General features: G+C 37.5%; 1 protein-coding gene across 3 annotated transcripts in view; it reads left to right on the top strand.

Moving 5' to 3' along the window:
- The window catches only part of F8 (coagulation factor VIII), a 103,748-nt gene that overhangs the window by 12,012 nt on the left and 69,198 nt on the right, over positions 1–22,538 (top strand). For all 3 annotated transcript variants that reach the window (XR_007106340.1, XM_047535389.1, XM_047535390.1), the window contains exons 2-9: positions 4,955–5,076; positions 7,648–7,770; positions 12,411–12,623; positions 13,937–14,005; positions 15,193–15,309; positions 16,408–16,629; positions 19,236–19,494; positions 20,148–20,319. Coding sequence is in view for 2 of the 3 variants with exons in the window: in XM_047535389.1 (XP_047391345.1) it covers positions 4,955–5,076; positions 7,648–7,770; positions 12,411–12,623; positions 13,937–14,005; positions 15,193–15,309; positions 16,408–16,629; positions 19,236–19,494; positions 20,148–20,319 (1,297 nt within the window). In the remaining variant the exon portion in view is untranslated. The remainder of the gene's footprint in view (positions 1–4,954; positions 5,077–7,647; positions 7,771–12,410; positions 12,624–13,936; positions 14,006–15,192; positions 15,310–16,407; positions 16,630–19,235; positions 19,495–20,147; positions 20,320–22,538) is intronic.

The raw sequence follows: 22,538 nt of genomic DNA, 5'->3' as shown, positions 1-22,538 counted from the left end.
TTTTTTTTTTTACTGAACATGATGTACTGGGTAAAAGGAACAGCTATAAATAGGCCTTTAGTAATGAGGTGGTGGGGTGATGGGAAGGGCATGCACTCTATAGTGCTATGACTAGTTCTCCATCTTAGTATTTTGGTGAGCTTGTGCCCCTGACCTGTGACTTTTCCATTGCTTCTGAACAAAATATGAGTAAACCAAATTCAGGAGTATATTAAAAGGATTATATAATACAATAATGATGAGATTTATTCCTGGAGTGAAGGGATGTTTCAGCATATGAAAATTGACCATGTCATACACCACATTAATAGAATGGGGGGAAAACATATGATCATCTCAACTGATGTGGGGAAAATATTTGACAAAATTTGACACCCTTTCATGTTAATAACACTCAACAAATTAGGAATAAAAGGATATTACCTCAATATAAATAAAAACCATATATGAAAAACCAACAGTGAACATCATGCTCAGTGGTAGAAGAGTAAAAACCTCTCCTCTAAGATCAAGAACAATGAAAGATGCTTCTTTTCACCACTTTTATACCATTCACTCCTGGAGAACCAAGCTGGATGTCTCATACTCATGATTTCAAAACTTGCTACAAAGTTACAGTAATCTAAATATCGTGATACTGGATAAAAGCACACATGTAGGTCAACATAATAGAATACATAGCCTAGAAACAATCCTGCATATATAGCCAACAATTTCTGACAATGGTGCCAATACCATTCAATGTGGGGAAAGACAGTATTTCCAACAAATAGTATTGAGAAACTGGATATCCATATGCAAAAGAATGAAATGGGGCCCTAAAATAACACTATATTTAAAAATAAACTCAAAGGAATCTGTAACATAAATGTAAGGCTTAAAATTATAAAACTCTCAGAAGAAAATATAGGGTAAAATTGCCTGGATTTGAATTTACCAATGATTTCTTGCATATAACACTGAAGTCATAGGCAATGAAAGAAAAATTCGTGAATTGGATTTCATGAAAATTAAATGTTTGTTCATCAAAAGACAATTAACAGAGTCAGAAAGCAACCTTCAGAATGAGATAAACTATTTGTAAATCCTATGTTAGATTTAAATAATAAATTACTATCCAGAAAGTGTATAGAACTCTTAAAACCCAAGATAGCAAATGAAAGACTAGAGTTATTGTCATTGGACCCCATAGAGCAAGGCAGTGGTTACTGGACATGATCTGGAGTGTGGGGAGTCAGAATTCTTACTATCAGGCCCGGGGTCTGGAGATGTTGCAGCATGTCTGGAGCCAGCCCCTGACCAATGGAGACCTGGCTGGCAACACCATGGTGGAACCAGATACCTGAAGTCTATCACTGGCCACCAGAATGAGTAGGACCATCTCTCTTGAGGCTCCTCAGGGTTCCCCTTACCAATTGCATGGTTGTTTTTGGTTGCATTGGAGTTAGCACTATCCATAATAAGGGAATGCCCTCCTGGGATGCTAGATGTGAGAAGTATTGTTTAGCCCTTGTTGAGAAAAACGTGAAAGACCTGATAGAAGTTTGGATTTGTGACCCATTTAATCTCTCAAGCCTTCTAGGCATGTGTCTGAAGGAAGTTTCCTAAATGTTGGAAAGTTTTCCACTGGCAGAGATATCTAATAAAGCATGCTACCTAATATGTTTAAAAAAAAAAAAAGCAAATGACCTGATTTGAAAGGGAGCAAATATGGGCTGGGAAGAGAACTCAGTGGTACACCACTTGCCTAGCATTCATGAAGCCCTAGTTTTGATCCCCAGAACCCCAAAAGTGTGGGTGGGGGCAAAAGACATGAATACAGATTCCTCCCAAAAATATATGAATGACTAATAAGTACATGAAAGGACACTGATCACTAATTATTAAGGAAATATGAACAAAACTACAAAGAAATACCACCTAATATCCACTAGAATGACTACTATAAAAATACAATTATGAGTGTTTGCAGGAATACAGAAAAAGTGAAACCCTAATGCAACTGTTAGGAATGTAAAATGCTACAGATTATATGGAAAATAGTACTGCATTTCCTCCAAAAATAAAAAATAGTTACATTTTATCCAGCAAGTACACTTTTGGATATATATTCGAAAGAACTGAAAGCAGGATCTTGAGGTTTTGTTACATCCATTGTATTATTAAAGATTCTCCAAAACAACAGGAGAGATATGCCACATGTTATATATGTATTATTATTCATACCAACTTATTCACAATAGCTAAAATGTGGAAGCTCCTCATGTGTTTTGACAGATAATCAAACTGTGGCCTTTACATACAGAGGAATATGTTTTCACATTTAAAAGGGAAATTCTGACATGTGCTACAACATAGATGAACTGTGACAACATTATTAGAAATGAAATATACCACTCACAAAAAACTTGAATGCATTATTCAGGGTTCTCTAGAGGAACAGAATCAACAGGAAGTATGATTATAAAAGGGGATTTATTAGATTGGATAACACGACCAGAAGCTGGATAGTCCACAATGGTGGTCTGCAGCTGGAGATCTGGAAGAACCAGCAGTTTTGCAGTTCAAAAAGTGGAAGCCCCAGAAAAAGAGGGATCAACACAGTGCTACCCTAGTCTGAGATCAAGGCTTCTGGAAACTCCCTAGAGATTCACTGGCAGAGTCCACTTTGGAACAGTGAAGAAGTTGAGTTCAATATCTTCAGATGATTGAAGCAGCAATCAAGAATGTGTTCAAGGGCTGGGGAGATAGCTCAGTTGGTAGAGTGCTTGCCTCGTAAGCACAAGGCCCTGGGTTCGATCCCCAGCACCAAAAAAAAAAAAAAAAAAAAAAAAAAAAAAAAAAAAAAAAAGAATGTGTTCAAGAAGATTGGAGCTTGCATCTGTCTCTACTTTCTTGGTCTTCCAGTTTTTATTCCATCCTATTGGGTGGTGCTGCCCACACTTAGGGAGGGTCTGCAGTTCAGTTCACTATCCCACATTCCAATCATTCCTAGACATGCCCTCACTGACACACCCAGAAGTCTCTTAATCATTTGTATCTCTTAATCCAACCAAGCTGACAATCCACATTAACCATTACACTGAATGTTGTATGTTTCCTCTTGTATTGGGTACTTAGACATAGTCAAAATTATATGGTAAGTAGAATAGTACATACCATAAAAAAAAGAAAAAGAAAAATAGAGTTCTGGAGATACATGATGGTAACAGCATATTATGAATGAATTCTATACTTCAAAATACTTTAAAACGGTAAACTTTGTTCTCTATATTTTATTGCAATAAAAATTTTTAAAAAATCAGGTGAGGCTGTTCTAGAAAGGAACAATGATACTTTGGTTATTTCACCACAGGGTTGAGAAAGAAACAAAATAGATGATCAATACCTAGATCTACTTTTATTCATTTCACATCCTGGTAATCTTAGGCATGATAGTCTCTCACTCTAGGCTTATAAATACAATCAGAAGCTGCCCCTCCTTTTTCCCATTTCATACTTATTGTGGTTATTTTACAACATAATGAAAGTGTCTCACTGGCTGATATTTGGGGGCTCCTTTTCTGTGCCCCCCCATAACAAGCCCACTTGTCTTTTATTTATGCTATAGTCCATTTCTCACATCTCCTATTTTTCAAAAGCTCCTGAGAGTCAATAAAATAGGAGACTCAAACAACACCTTTTCCACATTTAAGTATGTCTTTAAAAAACTTTCCTTTTCCACATGTATAACTAATTAGAACAAATTTTTAAAAAGCTTTCCTTTTCCATATTCAATTCTGATGTATGTTTTGTGATAGCACAGAGGAGGTACATAGTATGTGGTTGATACGTAATCAGTGTACATCTGTTTAGGGTGAGTGCTTAAATTTTTTTGACTGATTGAACTTTGGAGACCAGGATCTATACATGAAAATTTTCTTCCTCATGAGAATTAATTATAGTTCTGTGGCTTATTGAAATGATAGCAACTAGTAAAAAGTGATGGGAGATAAAAGTTGGATGTTGAAAAGCATAAATCAGGAAGAGAGGCTCTTTATGGCATATAGAAAGGTAAGGTGCAGGGCTGGGGATATAACTCAGTTGGTAGAGTGCTTCCTTGCAAGCACAGGGCCCTGGGTTCAATCCCTAGCACTGAGGGAAAAAAAAAAAGGTAAGGTGCAGAGCTGTTCCATGGTGTGTAAAAATTACCAGCATATGAAAACCAGTGAGTGGAAATAATTATGTTCAACTTCTTTGTAATTTCTATCAATTCACTTGGGTCCAGTGTCCCTTCTTCACTAGAATTAACAGTGGTAATTTTGATTACTCAATCCTAAATGGGGCCTCAGGACATGAGCCTAACTTGTCAGATAGGGAAAAAGGAAAACTTGGGAACCTAGAAGAATTTTGATGACTGATGCAAGAAAATAATGCTTTGTGAACATTTATATAATTAATTATCATAATAATTTCTGATCCATGAATAAATGGGTTATTGGGAGTATTAGACTAGAGAAAAAAATGAGCATTAATGTATAATTGACTGTGAATTATAGTGCCTGGTACCAAAAGGTCTTCATATACATAATCTTCATTGAAAGTTAATTGTCTCTCTGATATTCCTGGTACCCCTAAGGAGGAAAGTATAATTTTAAATACATATTGACCAAATTTTTATGCAAGATTCATAGATGAAAGTTATAGTCTGTTTTCTAAAACAGAAATTGAAGGACTCAATAGTAATATTGCTTTGGCAGAAAAATGTTTGGCTGATGCAGTGTATGGGTCTTGATTTCATGATTTATCATTTTGCACTTCATATATCAGTTGACCTGTGAAAGCAGCATTTGATTTGATGGATTTTTAGGGATTCGTGTACAACTTCCAATTTACACTGTAAATGGTAGAGGAGATTGGGATGAGAGTATTACTTCCAGCTCAATTTTGAATGACTTTTCCTTTCTTTATACAGATTTCCTCCTGAAATGCCAAGATCTTTTCCATTCAACACCTCAGTCATGTACAAAAAGACTGTGTTTGTAGAGTTCACGGATCACCTTTTCAATGTTGCCAAGCCTAGGCCACCCTGGATGGGTAATGAAAAAAAATATTGAATGCTAATTATGACACTGGTTATGTTGTTTCCTAGCAAGGATTCTTCAATCTTGGGGGTGCAGTTAAAGATAGCAGCTGTCAAAGAGAATGTCCTTTTGGCCAGGTTTTCCTTACTGCCCCCTTAGGGGTGGATTTTATGTCATAGTGCTCCTGCAGCATTATTCTGATTTCTTTTCTTTTCTTTCTATCTTCAATCCCTAGGTGATCTTATCCAGCTTTATGACTTTAAAATATTATCTATATGCTAATAATTCCCAAATTCCTATCTTCAACTTACACCTCTCCCATGAGCACCAACTGCATACTTTCACTTAGATCTCAAATAAACATGCAACAAGATGTTAAGATATTTCCTGTCATACTATTTTTGTGTGTGTGTTTGTGGTACTGGGTATCAAACCCAGGGCCTTGTGCATGTTAGACATGTACTCTGCCAGTGAGCTACACTCCACATCACTTTAAAGTGGTTGAGAGAATTATAGGTGACAAGTATTTCCATATTCTAAAGACAGGTATCAGCCCACCTATTCAGGACTTGTTCATGTAGTGGTTCAAAACCAGTTATGAAAACCTTGGGCCATGACTCGCTCCCAGCTTATATAAAAGAAGACTAGGAAGTTTATATTTAAAGATTTTTTAGAAGCCAAGCACGGTGGTGCACACTTGTAATCCCAGCAGCTCAGGAGGCTGAGGTAGGAGGATGGAGAGTTCAAAACCAGCCTCAGCAATTTAGTGATGTGCTAAGCAACTCAGTGAGACCCTGTCTCTAAATAAAATACAAAATAGAGCTGGGGCTGGGGCTCAGTGGTTGAGTGCCCCTTAGTTCAAACCCCAATACAAAAAAAAAAGAGTTTTTGGAGAGCATTTTTGGTATGTCCCCTACCACATGGAGGAAATAAATCTCCCTCATGTCAAGCTATAACAAGGGAGAGTTCAGGAGAACAACTTAGAAGGCTTGACATAGCACTTCTGGAACTTGGGAGACATGGACTAGTGCCCAATTTCTGTGTATAAAAACTTTCAAGGTCAGAGGTTAGGAGTAACTTCCCCTGATGGCATAGCAGGGAGGGTAGGATATAGTGGAATCTGACTGCACTGTCACTGTTATGTGTGAGGCCAGGAAGGTCACAGGATGAGATCTGTCTTAGGAAGACCCTGCCTAGCCTAAGCGACCCTAAGAGAAAGACCCACATGGGTTGTACTGCCAGAAATATAAACTAAGAGGAAACATGCAAGTGACCAGCTAGAAAGAATATACTCCATGCCAGAGAGAGATACAGTAGGGTGTCACCATATTGAGGGTGTGGGAGGGGTCTCCAAAGAACTCATATATGTTCCCATAAAATAGCCAGAATTTTGGCATGTGCTTCAATCAAGAGATACTAAGCAAGTTCCTATCATCAAGCCTCTTTTTCCACTCCCACCCTCCTACCTCAGAGGGTCCAGAATTTAGCTGGAGGAAAAAGGGAACTTTTAATTGCAGAGGACATCAAAATTTTGTATTTAGACTGGAATGGTTTTGTAATACCTAAAAACATTACTGTTTGCTAACACCTAAAATTTACTGGAAGAGATTTAGAATCCGTCAAAGTGCAAGAGAGGGAAATTCCACATAATGCAATTAAAAACAAAGCTATTTCATGTTTTCATTGAGTCCTGTTAATTCAATAAACCATTTATAGGCATCTTATACTTACAACATCCACAGAACAGAACTCTTAATTTTCCTTTTGCTTTTCTGTATCAAGAATTGACTAATGACCTAGTGCACAAGTCACAAATCACATGAATCTCTTTGACTCCTCTCTTTCTCTTTTTATTCTGTCTCCAACATCCAATCCATCCACAAGTCATATTGACTGTTACTTCAAAACAAGTCCCAAGTTGTCCTCTTTTACTTCTTGTAAAATCAAAATTTATCCTGTTCTTATGGCCTATAAGGTCCTACATGTTATGTCCCCTATATCTATAATCATATTTTCTATTACTCATTCACCTTGTTTCATTCACATTATTTAACTATACCAAGCTTATTCCTGTCTCCCGGGATTTGCATTTTATCTGGTTTTAATGATTTTCCACTAGGTCTTTGAAACTATTGCTTCTTTTATATTAGTCAGATCTCTGTGCAAATGTCATGTCCTCAGAGAGCATCTTCTTGATCATTATATTTAAAGAACTTCCTGTCTCCCACTTCATTATTCTCTAGCACACACTGTCATCCTTTATAGAAATTATAATAACAAGAAATTTTCTTGTTATTTCTTTACATTCTTAATGTCTCTTGAATGTGAAATCCAGTACCTCGGACAGTTCCTAGAATACAGTAGGAACTCAAATATTAGTTGAATTGATGAATGCACTTGATGAATTGCCAGAAATACTTCATCAGAACAACCATAAGGCTGAGATGGTATTGGCATAACTACTTGTTATTAATAGTCACAGGAGCTTGCCTCTCCATTGTGACTTTTATCCTCACTTTTGTAACAACAGGTTGTCTGGAGTGCTATCTTTCAAGTGACCTTTGAAGGACATCTCATTTTGCAGGTCTGCTGGGTCCAACTATCCAGGCTGAGGTTTATGACACAGTGGTTATTACACTTAAGAACATGGCTACTCATCCTGTCAGTCTTCATGCTGTTGGTGTATCTTACTGGAAAGCTTCTGAGGGTAAGTCAAATGCCTTTCTATTGTCCCGTCATCCTAGGGATAGAAAGGTGAGATGCACTTGTTTATGATGGTGACTGCCTTAGTTCCTTTTGAATTGCTACAACAAAATACCTGAGACTGGGTACTTTATGAAGAAAAGAGTTTTCTTAAAAACTCATAGTTCTGCAGGGTCAAGGGCATTATGCCAGGTTTAGCTTTTGGTGAGGACTTCATGGCAGATAGCCTCACATATTGAGAGAGAGAAAGAGACAGATGCCACATGGGAAAAGAGGAAGCAACAGAGTGAGCTCAGAAAGCTGAACTTATTTTTTTTAAACAATCTCAACATTGGTATTAGTTCCTTCCCAAGGTGGTGTTCCCATGACCTAATTACCTCCCACTAGATCCCACGCTATAATTTGGGTCTGAAATGTCCCCCAAAGGCCCATGTGTGAAAGGCTTAGTTCACAGCCTGTGGCACTATTGGTAGATGGTGGAACTTTAAGAGGTGATGCCTAGTGGGAGGAAGTTATGTCATTGGCCCCTTCCTTTCTCTTTCTCTCTCTGCTTGTCAGACATGAATTGAAAAGGCCTCCTCTACTATGCAGTACTGCTATGATGTACTGTCTTGCTACAAGCCCAAAAGCAATAGGGCAAAGCAGCCATGAACTGAAACCATGAGCCAAAGCCAAACTTTTCTCTTTTAAGTTAATTATGTTAGGCATTTCATTACAGTAACAGAAACCTAACACATGCTTCCTCTTGAAGGCTCCACCGCTTTTCAGTACCATAATATTGAGAACTGAGCCTCCAACATAAGAACCTTTGGAGGACAAAACATATCTAAACCACAACAGTGACACACCTGGATATGGATTCATTCTCTTGAAAACAAACTTACTGAAGGATATGACAACAAAAACAATAACAATGATGGCTAAAACATATTTGAGTTTAAGGTCAGATAGCTAGTGAGTGGTGAAATCAGGATCCAGAACTTGTGCTCTGAACCACTATACTGCAGTGCAAGGACTGTTTTTTTCCCACCATCTCAGCTCTTCTGTTTAGTGTCATTCACAGGCAGGCACTTCTCACATAATGGCAAACAGTCACTGAAAGCTCAAGTCTTGCCTTGTTCTTATAGATAGTGATCCAGGGCTGGGAAGGAAATGTCTTTTCCAAAACTTTCTGATGTCAAGTGGTATGGAAGAGTTAAAAATGAGGAGGTAGCACCAGTCTTGCCTAATACAGTTAGAGAGATCCTCTTATCAGAAGGAAAATGATGTCAGGTATCTACAAATACAGACCCTATAACCTGGAGGAGGGAATGCCTATTTGGTCTAGCATGGACAAGTAACAAGGAAGAAAAAAATGATCATGCCCTTCAATCCTGCACACACCAGTTACTTTTTCTTCCAAAATTGCACATATTCCTCCCTCCTTAAAACCGCTTCTTCTAAATGTACTTCAAACAGAACCTGCCACTTTCATAAAGCCTGTTCCTCCCTCGTCATGTGGTTGGTCCAAGTTAAACCACTGTGGCTATCAAGCACTTGAAATGTGGTGAGTCACAATTGAGACATACTATAAAATATACACTGGCTTTAAAATGCTTAGTACAAAAGAAGACTAAAGTATCCCATTCATTGTTTATGACTACATATTGAAATTATAATATTTGGATACATTAGGTTATATAAAAATATGAGTAAATAATTTCACTTTATTTCCTTTTACTTTTCTTAATGTGTCTGAGAAAATTTAGAATTGCATGTGTGCTCACATTATATTTCTATTGGACAGTACTCATCTGTACACTTCCAATAAAATATCATTTAGCATATGTTGAAGCTACTGCTCCTGATGTGGTGACTCATGGTTAAATATGTCTCACTGTGGTGTATGACCCAAATCTTCAGTGTGGCTTTGTCAAGGGATTCACTTGGAGACCTAGTAGAAGACAATTTCATGAAGTCTGGAACATTACTATTTTAGTGTAAACGCCAAAGTTTCTTTAGGTCTCCTCTTCTCCCTCATGGAGCCAAACCAAAAATCATAAAAATTCTATCTCATCTGCCTTCTTGTGCCCAGAAAACTTCCTAGGAAGGATCAGGCCTCATGATGTCAGGTGAAATGGAACTTTCCTTCTTTCTTCTTTTGTTCTGACTTCCCAGACATTCCCTCACCACCTAGCAGAAGTATAAGGTGAGCTCGTTAAAACAAACAACCTGTTTGGTCATAGCTTCTATTCAAGTTAGCTTCTCCTTAACCTTCATGATACAGAAAATGAGTGAAGAGAGTGCCAAAGTTGACTATAACACTGTTCATATAGCTGATAGCATATATAACTCAAGATTCAAGTAAGACATTAATAAGTTATTGGCATACATACTTTATATTATACAGCCTAAATATGCTTAAATGTTGACTAAGTTCTTATTTTGAAATGAGAATGTCTTAATCTTCTGGATTTCTTTCACAAATCCAGGTCAAATTTGGGTTAGGGTAAAGAGACAAGAGAGGGCAGGCAGTAGAGACAAAAAGTCATTCAAGTTTTGATTGGAGAGGAGCAGACTAATTCCATGAGATTTATCCACTTGGGAATTTTCAGAATAATACAGGAAAATTTTAGAGAGTGTTCTTAAAATTTTGTGGCTAAGGCTGAGCATAGAGAATATTCTTGTGCACCCTAACTGTAGAGACATGTTTAAGTAGCCCTAAGATGGCGGCTGGCGTTGAGTCAAGGGGTGGCGCATAATTAGTGTTAACATGGCGTGATCTCTTATGACCTTTCGCCTGATTGGTTGTTGTCTCTTTTGCGCTAGTGGTCAACAGACGTTCCTCATGCTTTCTTGATTGGCACCGTGGTGCGTGCTCCAATTGTGCTAATCCTAAGCTGATTGGCTGCCTTAGGTATATAAGACATTCTCTTCACCTGGGAGGGGGTTGCAGGTTGCAGGTTGCATGCCGCATGCTGCACCTCCAAGAAGCGACTCACCTCTAAGAAGCAGCAGACCTCTGAAAGTGTAGCCTCTCTGAAAGCATAGCACCTCTAAAACTAAGCAAGCCTCTCTTCCTCTAAGCAAGCCTCTCTTCCTCTAAGCAAAGCCTCTCTTTCTCTAAGCAAAGCCTCTTTTCCTCTAAAAGCAAGCAAGGAAGCAGCCCAGAATTGAAGTAGTTCATTCCCAGTCCGCCTCCAATTCTTTCCTGCAGTCTCGTTGCAGGCAGCAACACCTAACCTGGTGAGGTCTGGGAAAATGGGTTGAATAGTAATACGTCTTACCAAAATTGACTTGGGAGATAAAAATGATAGACTTGCAAATCTATAGAAACACAAAGAAGATTAGTGAGTGAATATTTCTATGTTGTATAATAATTGTACTTTCACATTTCTACATTCCCCATCAAACATAGTATTGGTCCTATAGGGAAGAAACAAGTTAAAAATTTTTAAATCTCAGGTTGGGGTTGTGGCTTAGTGGTAGAGCACTCACCTAGCATGTGCAAGGCCCTGAGTTTGATCCTTAGCACCACATAAAAATAAAATAAAGGTATTATATCCACTTATAACTAAAACAAAATATTATAAAAATGTTTACATTTCTGTATCTTACCACTGCCTGCCCATCAAAGAGTATCTAACAAAGTATATATCCAATGCATGTTTGTTGTTGAAATGAATTAATCAAAATGATGCTAGAGGCAAGGTTACTAGTTTACAGAATTTGGAGATGTGACTAAGAACCTGGTTTTTACCACTTATGTTAGGGTTAGTGTGTGTGGGAAGCCATCCATTTTAGCAGAATCAGACTTGACTGAGTCATGGGATACAGAGGTCTGACTCCCAGGAACTGGCAGTCCTGGGAGACTGTTTCAGACAACTGGAGAGTAGGTGGCCCTGTATGGAGTGGCTCACCGTCTGGGGATATGTTAGCTCCCTAAGCAAATGACTTCCCTCACTCCACCCATCCTGTTCCTCACAGAAGAAGTCCCTCCCAGTCTGGGCCCCTTTACCTGTATGACTATACAGGTCTATACAGGGTGGGGCTTCTCCATCTTGTTGGAGGCCAGATCTGGTATGGCCTGATCCGTCACACCCCCTTCCTTTTGAAAAGACTATTGGCTCTTGTGTGTTTATTGACTAGATATTTATTAGTAATTGATTTATAGCCAGCACCATTGTCCTCTGACAGAAACTCTTCCCCTCAAAGACGCAGGACATGGAAAACCCCCTACGAATGGTCTCAAGCTCCTCTAGCACACATTAGGCTCTTCCCTAACAAGTTGAGGTTTTTTTAATCTTTCAAATTAAGTTGACTCCTTCTTTTTAAATTTTTAATATTTTTATTGACAGATAATAATAGTATATCTTTTTGAAGTACAGTGTGATGTTTTGATACATTGTATTTATTAAATTAATTTTTAACTAGTACATTATAACATAAAGACTGTGCATATTAATGGGGTAACAATACTTCAAAACATGTACACCTTGTATGATGTTTAAATGAAGCTAAACACATCTGTCTCCTCAAACATTTATCATTTCTTTTTGGCAAAAATATTTAAAATCCTTAAAATTTTTCCTCACATAGAATCCATATGTTCCTCTGAGTGGACAATGGGCATAGAAAAGACAGTTTTCTACCTTCTTGCTTTAGGAGCTGAATATGATGATCAGACCAGCCAAAGGGAGAAAGAGGATGATAAAGTCTTTCCTGGTGAGAGCCATACTTACGTCTGGCAGGTCTTGAAAGAGAATGGTCCAATGGCCTCTGACCCACCATGTCTCACGTACTCATATCTTTCTCATGTGGACCTGGTAAAAGACCTGAATTCAGGCCTCATTGGAGCTCTGCTGGTATGTAGAAAAGGTAAGTGTGAGAATGGGTAGCTCTGAGATAAAATAAGGAGAGAAGTACAAACAGGTGGACCTTTTAATAACAACATGTGTGTTCTTTTCTCTGAAAGAGGCTTTTTTTCTTTTCCTGGAACGCTTCATGGAAGTAAACACATCAGTAAGTGGTTCAGGTGTTTTTATAAGCCAAAAGTACATAAAAAATTTGAGAAATGTTTATGTTTATTTATTTGTATAACCAATTGTCCTAAATCTGAATTTTTTCAAGTGTGTTTTTGGTTTATAGCTTAATAGCATAAAGTAAATTAGGTAAATAAACTTTGTATAAATTTAGTTTTAATCCTATTTTTATAGTGCAATCAGCTTCATTTGAACTTTCTTATATTCCAGTTCTCTATTGTTGAATAACTCCACAATTTAGTGGTTTAAAATGACAATAATGATTATCTTTATAGTCCTGGGGTTCTCATCGAATTTGGCTAGTGCTGAGATCATTCCCATGTCTGGCACCTGAACTTGAAAGACTTATTATGGCTACATGATCTTTCTAGTAGGTGCCACAGGGTAGTTAGTGTACATAATAGTTCTGCTATAACATTCATGTACCTCTTCTCATTTGAGTACCTGTTTTCAGTTTATTGGGGTGTGTACCCAGAAATTGCTAGGTCATATGACAATTCTGTGTTTAACATTTTGAGGAACCACCAAACAGTTTTCCACAGCAGTTGCACAATTTTACATGAGGGTTGAAATTTCTCCACATCCTTGTCAATATTAGTCTTTAATTAACTTTAAAATATATAACCATCCTAGTGAGTATAAAGTGATATCACTTCAAATTGGGAAGTATAAACAGTTACACATTTTTCATCCATTTCGTAATCTTTCTGTTTCTGTGGTGTGTGTGTATGTGTGTGTGTGTGTGTGTGTGTGTGTGTGTATACAGAGAGGGAGGGGAGGGAGAGATTGATTATATTTTGCTTGTGTTTTTGTATGTCTTTTAAATTCTATTTTTCTAGTAATTCATTTTATTTGTATTTTATAAAAGTAATAGTCCAAAACAAATTTGAAATTTAAATAAATAACCCTTTACCCCAGATAGTTTTACAAACTGTGGAATAGAACACTTTATATCAAACAAACAATGTTACAGTAAAGCTAACAATAAAAGGACATTTGTTCTTACTATCAAGCAGTTGATGAAGAAATGTCTCCTCCTAGTGGCAATTTTCTATGATGGGATTTCATATAAAAGATAAATCTCTCCTCTCTCTCTCTCTCTCTCTCTCTCTCTCTCTCTCTCTCTCTCTCTCTCTCTTATTTTTCCAGGGAGTTTGGCCAAAGAAAGGACACAGATCTTGCACCAATTTGTACTACTTTTTGCTGTATTTGATGAAGGTTAGTGACCTTCAATTTGAAAGAAGTCAAGTTATTTATTGCCTTAATCTGGTATTTGAGAATGTGGACCGCTTCTGTTCAGAGTAGGTGATTATAAGATCATAATCAATATTATTATTCAGGATAGATCCTAGGGATAGAATGGTGAGATGCATGAATTCGGTGATGGTACTTGTCTTAGTCTATTTTGGGTAGTTATAATAAAATACCAGAGATGGGATACTTTAAAAAGAAAGGATTATTTAGCTCATAGTTCCAACAGTTCAAGAGCATGGTGCCAGCATCAGTTATGAGGTAGGAAGATAGAGGAACTGGGTAACAGTTTGTCCTTGCTCCTGTCCTTAAATCCATCAACAAAGACTTTGGGTTGTACTTCCTAAATACCTTGTTTTATCTTCATCTCTTATTAAGTATGTGACTTTTGACAAATTAACCTCTTTGTGCTTCAGTTTCCTCAAATCTAAAAATGAAATCATATTTTTTTCAAAGAATTGTTATGAGGATTAAGCTTTTTATTTTGTATTTTTAGGTAGGGCCTCACTAGTTGCTGAAGCTAGTTTCAAACTTGCAATCCTCCTTTCCCAGTCGCTAGAATTGCAGGTGTGCATCAACATACCTGGTAAACTACTATGCTCTTGAGGCCTCCATCATCTTTCTACAGACTGGTCTTCCTGCCTTTTGAGTTCCTGGCATTCCGTTATTACCATAGAAGTCTGAGTAAAGTCCAGGACTTTAGCTCTTACTAATTTTAGAGAGGAGACTGGGAAGTTTTCAGGTTTGTGTAGTTTCATTACCAACTGAAATGAAGCAATTACGACAGTGAAAAGGACTGACAGCCCTTTTCCTGGTATAATGTTTATCTGCTTCCTTTTTAACTAAATCAGCTAGTAAACAGAATAAAATCATCATGACTCAAACTAACCAATATTCTCCCTTTCCCTAGTTATTGTCATTATTCTTTCCCACCTATTATTATGAACAAATATAAGGAGAGACAATCAGTTTGTTAATTGTCTTCTCCCTCCACTCCCTGACTTTGAGGGGATAAGTCAGTTATGTCTTCCTTTGTGACAAAAATTTTTGAGTTGTCAGTAGTCTTTGTCTGAAATGAGGGAGGCAGGAAAGAACAGAGGGAGAGTCACTCATGAAACAAAGGTTAGGTAAATTTTTTTACCTTCTCTCATCAGGGAAGAGCTGGCACTCACAAACGAAGGGCTCCTTGACACAGGGTATGGATTCTCCACCTGCTGGGGCTTTGCCTAGAATGCACACAGTCAATGGCTATGTAAACAGATCTCTTCCAGGTATGTGCACGCCTGCTCAACAATCTTCAGGAGTTTCTGAATTCAACATTAGAGCTCTCTTTTCCAGTTCTCAGACAACTGTGCATTGCAGTACAAAGCCCACTGAATTCTAGCCTCTGGGTTTTTGTTTTGTTTTGTTGGTACTGGAGACTGAACCTAGGGGCCCTTAACCACTGAGCCACATATCCATCTTTCTTTTGTATTTTATTAGAGACATGGTTTCACTAAGTTGCTTATGGCCTAGCTAAGTTGCTGAGGCTGACTTTGAACTTGTGAGCCTCCTGACTCAGCCTCCTGAATTGTGAGGATTACAGGTGTGTGCCACCATGCCCAGTTTTTTTTTTTTTTTTTGCCTATTTTCTATATTTTCCAGTATATGCATAATTTTAGAGTTAAGAAAGAAATTATTTTTGAAACATTGAAGCTCCTGCTCTCACATACCTTATAAATTGAGAAATGGATAATAATGAAATAATCACTATAAAAATGCAAAATTACAAATCACCAATTACTCTGAAAGAAAATCATGATTATATATGTAAGCATATAACTAAGAAAACTGATCTAGACATATTTCCCTTATGAAGTGCCACTTGAAATAAGCTTCCTTTGTTTTTCACAGTACTGGGATTGAGCTCAGGGCCTTGTGCTTGCAAGGCAAGCACTCTACCAACTGAGCTAGATCCCCAGCCCTTGTAATAAGCTTTGAAACAAGATAAGGAATAACTGTTATTTACTATATTGCCATGGTTGGTGTTACATTGGATATGAGAGGCAACAATGGTGACAAGGAAATCTCTCACATTATTGCTGGATAGTGCCATTCAATGAGATAAGGAAGTTGAAAGAGAATGAGGTATTGAAAACTGAAAATTTGGTTTTGAAAATGTGGGTTTTATGAGATATCCAGGTGGAAATTTTGAGATGGTGATTTGGCTACCTAAGTCTGGAGTCCTGGGAGAGGTCAGGAATGGATACAAAAGAAGGATCAGTCTTAATAGAACCAGAGAGGTGCTTGTCAACTTGTCCATCCTGTACTAACAAGTATTTTCCAATTATTTCCTTCTTAGTCATATTTGCCTTATTCTTGTTTAATAGGTTTGATTGGATGCCACAGGAAATCAGTCTTTTGGCATGTGATTGGAATGGGCACTACTCCTGAAGTTCACTCAATATTCCTTGAAGGCCACACATTTCTTGTGAGGAGCCATCGCCAGGCCTCATTAGAGATATCACCAATAACTTTCCTTACTGCTCAGACAGTCTTGATGGACCTCGGACAGTTTCTGTTGTTTTGTCATATCTCTTCCCACCAACATGGTAATATCTTGGATCTTAAAGATGAATATTATGATACCCAGTTCTACTTTTAATGGGATTTACTGGGCAGTGTATAGGAAAACAGTTCCAGAAAGTGCCATGAGTTTGGATTATGTTAGACCTCAAGTAAAATCCCCTAGTTGCTAGTATTCAAGTAAGTATTTTACCTTGAGAGTAATGTGATTTGAATATTAGTAGTGTACTTTTAGTTAAGTGTCTTGATAGAGGGAGAAGGGATAGTTTAGGGATGGGTGAAATGGGGAAAATGAAGGGGACAATGTTTCTTCGGTTTCCTGGCCTGATATCATTAACTAGCCCTTCAGTACTATGGAAAGAGAGACTACAGGTTGTAGATGAAGAGGTGTTTTGTGAGAAATCTAGGCAAAAGAGGCACCATATGAGGTTTTTCAAGGACTACTTGATAGGAATTTTTGTGGGATTTTTTGGTACCAGGGATTGAACCCAGGGGTGCTTAATCAATGAGCCACATCTCCAGTCCCTTTTTATATTTTATTTAGAGACAGGGTCTTCCTAGTTGCTTTAGGACCTTGCTAAGTTGCTGAGGCTGGCTTTGAATTCATTATCCTCCTGCCTCAGCCTCCTGAGTCACTGGTATTATAGGCCTGGCTGGATGGGAATCTTGTACAGGGTCAAATATCCTGTAGAAGAAAGATATTATAGTAATACCTGTAGTTTCAAATTATTGTGCATGTGACCTCATTTATAAATACTAGTTGTGAAAATTCAGATTTCATCATCATTTCATCTACATTTTCCTTTTTGTGTATTTTTTCTGCTAAGTCTTTAACCTTAGGTCAATCTAATAACCCTCTTCCTCTACTTCACTGTGGCCATGGAAGGCTGCTTTGTTGTGATTCAGTAACAGAATATCAAAACTGGATAATCATGCAGTTTTTTAAAAAATATTTTTTGTAGTTGTAAAATGACAGCATGCCTTTATTTTATTTGTTTATTTTTATGTGGTACTAAGGATTGAACCCAGAACCTCATGTGTGTTCGGCAAGTGCTCTGCCAGTGAGCTATAGCCCCAGCCTGAATTATGCAGTTTTGATATTCTGTTATACACACACACACACACACAGAGACAGAGAGAGACAGACAGAGATAGGAACAACCTCACAATAACACTATTAGTCTATTTATTCATCAGGGTGGAGCCTAAGCATCCTTAAAGGTTCTATTTCCCAATACCATCACAATGACAATTAATGCCAACATGAGTTCTGGAGTGTGGAAATATTCAAACCATACCAAGAGCTGTTAGGAAAAATGTTGGGGAGGCCTAATTTTTAAACAGCAACAATTTGTTCATATCACTTTTATATTAACCTCTCTCCTGGTTCCTTGGTTACCATGGAAAAGAGATTTGATCTTGGCTATGTACCTACTGTTTCCCCTTACTTTTTATGAGTCACCATGTTTATAGTCCTCTATAGTAATTAAGAATAGAAACTTCTTTTTCCTGTCAGTTACATATTTATGGAATTTTGACAAAACATTAGGGAATAAAGATCGACCAACAAAATGGATTATCTGATACTTCCAGTTTCTTCCTCTGATCTTTGCTTTGGCCATTTCCTTTTGTCTGACATTCCTCTATCTACGTCTTGCCCATTTTTAAAAACTAGCTAATTTTCTCTGGTAATATATATAAATATTTCTCTTCTGGAAGTGGTTTTGAGCCTATCAATATTTTTTTGAATGGAGACTTCAGGAGCTTTATATTTTTGTTGGTAAGCTGTTATTAAACCAGTAATTTCATATTATAAGTCAGTGGAATAAATGGATGTTTTAGTTAACTTTTTTATGACCAAAAGACCTGCAAGAACAACTTAGAGGAGGAAATGTTCATTTTGGCCATGGTTTCAGAGGTTGGGTCCACGCTCTGCTGACTCCATTGCTCTGTGCCTGAGGTGAGGCAGTGCATCATGGCAGAGGGGCATGGCCGAAGAAAGCAGCTCAGGATAGCACAGCAGGAAGCAGACACAGAGACAGACAGACAAAGCTCTGCTCACCAGGCACAAAAGATAAACCCCAAAGGCACATCCCCAGTGACCCACCTCCTTCAGCCACACCCCACCTGCCTACAGTTAGCACCCAGTGAGTCCATACTCCACTGACCAGGCACAACTCTCATTATCTACTCCTTGCATCTCACAATATTCTTGCATTGTCTCACAGATGAGCTTCTGGGGGACACCACATATTCAAACCATAACAATATAGAAATCATTAGTTGATATGAGGATGTGGAGTTGGTGTAGTCTAGGCTTTCAAATGCTGAAAACATAGAACAAGGAAATTTAAGGTTCTTTTTGAATTTTCAGCATTTGTAAGCCTAGGCCAGATCAATTCCCCTTCACTCTGGATCTGAAAATGAAGGGTTTTGTGTGAACTGAAATTATATAAAGCTTTTTTTCTGAAGAACAATTAAAATTAGTGAAGTTGTCAAAAGAATAAAACCAAACAAAGAAGGGGAATTTGGGAGAGAGTCTTGAAAGCCTAACAAGAGAGAAAGAAGTCATGGATGTTAAAGCCAGAAAATCTTGTAGGAGTGTGACTTTATTTGGTTTGTTTCACTCCAGATGGCATGGAAGCTTACATCAAAGTAGATAGCTGCCCAGAGGAACCTGAAGTACGGATGAAAAATAACAAAGAAGAAGAAGAATATGATGAGGATCTTGATTCTGAAATGGATGTGTTCAAGTTTGATGATGATAACTCTCCTTCCTTGATCCAAATTCGTTCAGTTGCCAAGAAGCATCCTAAAACTTGGATACATTATATTGCTGCTGAGGAGGAGGACTGGGACTATGCTCCCTCAGTCCTCACTTCCAATGACAGGTAAACACATTTTGACACTTTGCTACTCTTTCTCATACTCAAAAAATTTTTTCTCAGTTATTCAAACCAACAAATCCTTAAGCTATGTTTAAGGGTTAGTACAGATACAGAATCAAATGACAAGGGTTAGCTTTCTGTTGCTGTGACAAAACACCTAAGATAAACAAGTTAAAAGAAGAAAGGCTTATTTTGGCTCGGTTTCAGAGATTTCAGTTTATGGTTAGTTGCTTAAGCCACGTTACTTTGGGCCTGCGGTGGCACAGTATATCATGGTAGGAGTGCATAGTGTAGGGGGCCTGTTCACCCCATGGAAGCCAAGAAACAAAGAGCAGAAGGGGCCAGGAGTCACAATATCCCCTTCAAGGGTATAGCTCCAGTGACCTAACTTCCTTCCACTAGACCCCACCTCCCAAAGTTTTCACCATATCCCAATAGTACTGCAGTCTGGTGCCCAGTCTCTTAACATGTGAACCTTTGGGAGATACTTCAGATTCAAATTATAGTATTAACATATTTGAAGACTACCATAGCTAAGTAGTAGAGATGCTTATATTTTCTCACTCCCATTAAATCACATCAGATGTTTCAGAGTTGGATTTTTTCCTTTCTAAAAATTTCTATCCCAACCCCTTATATTTTTCTCTGTCATACAGAAGTTATAAAAGTCAATATTTGAATAATGGTCCTCAGCGGATTGGCAGGAAGTATAAAAAAGTCCGATTTGTGGCATACACAGATGAAACTTTTAAGACTCGTGAAACTATTCAGTATGAATCAGGAATCTTGGGACCTTTACTTTATGGGGAAGTTGGAGACACACTATTGGTAAGTTAAGGATAAAATTTGGGATTAAGTAAAAAGAAAGAGTATGGAAGATTTTGAGTTTATACAATGTTCATAATTCAGTCTTGTCTCCAATGGACATGATCTTTTAAAAATTATAAATGTTTATAATAATAAATATTGATATATTTTTGAAAATATAATTATAGTACTATGTAGAATAAAAATGTAATGTCACCCATTAAACTCATCAGTCCTTTAAACTACTTACTGCTTAGATTTTGATATCCTTCCTGAACTTTTTTCCTTATTACAATAGTATAGGAGTCAGCAGCATACACAAATTTGGCTTATGGCCTGCAAAATCAGGTTACAAACTAGCCTTTTCCTCTGGTCTAGGGTATTAAGAATGCTTGCCACACACAGTGGCTCATGCCTGTAATCCCAGTGACTCGGGAGGCTGAGGCAGGAGAATCACAAGTTCAAAGACATTCTTAGCATTTTAGTGAGGCCCTCAGCAATTTAGTGAACCCAGGGGCACTTAATCAGTGAGCCACATCCCCAGCCCTTTTTAACCAGTACTTATTTAAACCACTGTTCATTGATTATTACTTGCAATGTAAATATTTTGCTCATCAAATTGGAAATTTTTCTGAAACTTATAATACATGATGTTGACATTGATTCTTATATATGGAGTTTTTTTAGGTACTGCTGAACTGACTTTCAACAATTCTGTACTAAGAATCACCCACCAAAAGTATATGAATGTCTCTTCCCTGTGCTTTGTCAACATCATGTGTTTACCCAGTGCCTCACACATGCTAGGCAAGCGCTCTACCACTGAGCCACAACCCCAACCCCTTACTTGTACTTTAATACTGTCATATTTTTTGCCCTCTAGGGATTTTTAAGAAGTCTTCATATAGTCATGATCTCTAATCTATTATCATTCTTTTCATTTCTATTTTCCGGATCTTTTTTCATTTTATGTTCTGCCTGAGAATGTTTTTCCACACTAAAGAGATTATGAAAATAATTTTCTGTATTTTATTCTTTTTATATTTTTATTTTTACAATATACATTTTAATTGCTCTGGAGTTATTTTGAGTATAGGGCATAGTGTCAAATAGGGATATCCCCAAATGATAACCAATTTTTCCAACCAATCCTTTCCTAATTTGAAAATGGCTTCTTTATTATATACTAAAGTGCTAAAATCTGGGATCTTTAATTGAACCTTATAACACTGTATTGATGACTGAAATCTCATAACTTTTTTTTTTTTTTGCGGTACTGGGGATCGAACTCAGGGCCTTGTGCTTGCGAGGCAAGCACTCTACCAGCTGAGCTATCTCCCCAGCTTCATAACGTGTTTTGATAGCCATAGGACAAATCTTCCTTCATTGTACTTATTTAAAATTGTAATTCACTATTCTTGTAAAATTTTTCTTCATAAATTCTGTTTATATATATAATATACATAATGGGTTCAATGGTACTGGGGATTAAACCCAGTGGGACTACCAATGAACTACATCCCCAGCCCCTTTTTTACCTTTTAAGTTATTTTATTTATTTACATTTTGGTACTGGGGATTGAACCCAGGGCACTTAACCACTCAGACACATCCCCAGTTCTTTTTTACTTTTTAATTTTGAGACAGGGTCTCACTAAGTTGCTGAGACTGACCTTCAAACTGCAATCCTTCTGCCTCATCCTCCTTAGTCACTGGGATTATAGGTATGTACCACCACACCTGGCACCATTTACCTATTTTTGAATTACCCTCTAAAAATAGTTCAAAACACAAAAAGTATCCAATAGGGCTGGGGATATAGCTCAGTTGGTAGAGAGCTTGCCTTGCAAGTACAAGGCCCTGGGTTCAATCCCCAGCACCGCAAAAAAAAAAAAAAGTATCCTATAAATAGTAAAATTTCCTCCTTCCCAAGAAGACTCCCAATCCCTTAGTCTGATAGGAAGTTATTGCTATTAATTTATATATTCCCCCCCAGAAATAGTGTATATGTACACAAGTGTATGTATATATTTTACTAAAAAATTGGAGTACAATGTAAATTATTCTGTACCTTTATTTTTTTAAATGTAAGAATATATCATAGATACCATTTACTAGCAACACATATAGATCTACCTCTTTCTTTCATTTATGGAAGGTATTCGCTAAACACTTTGCTTAATCCCACATCATGTACAAACATTAACTCGAAATGGTCCAAACCCATAAATGTAAGAGCT

This window comes from Sciurus carolinensis, chromosome X (genome assembly GCF_902686445.1).
Source record: "Sciurus carolinensis chromosome X, mSciCar1.2, whole genome shotgun sequence".
In the NCBI taxonomy this organism is placed as follows: Eukaryota; Metazoa; Chordata; class Mammalia; order Rodentia; family Sciuridae; genus Sciurus; species Sciurus carolinensis.
Note: the sequence above shows the minus strand (reverse complement) of the source record. Positions and strands in the feature narration are given on the sequence as shown.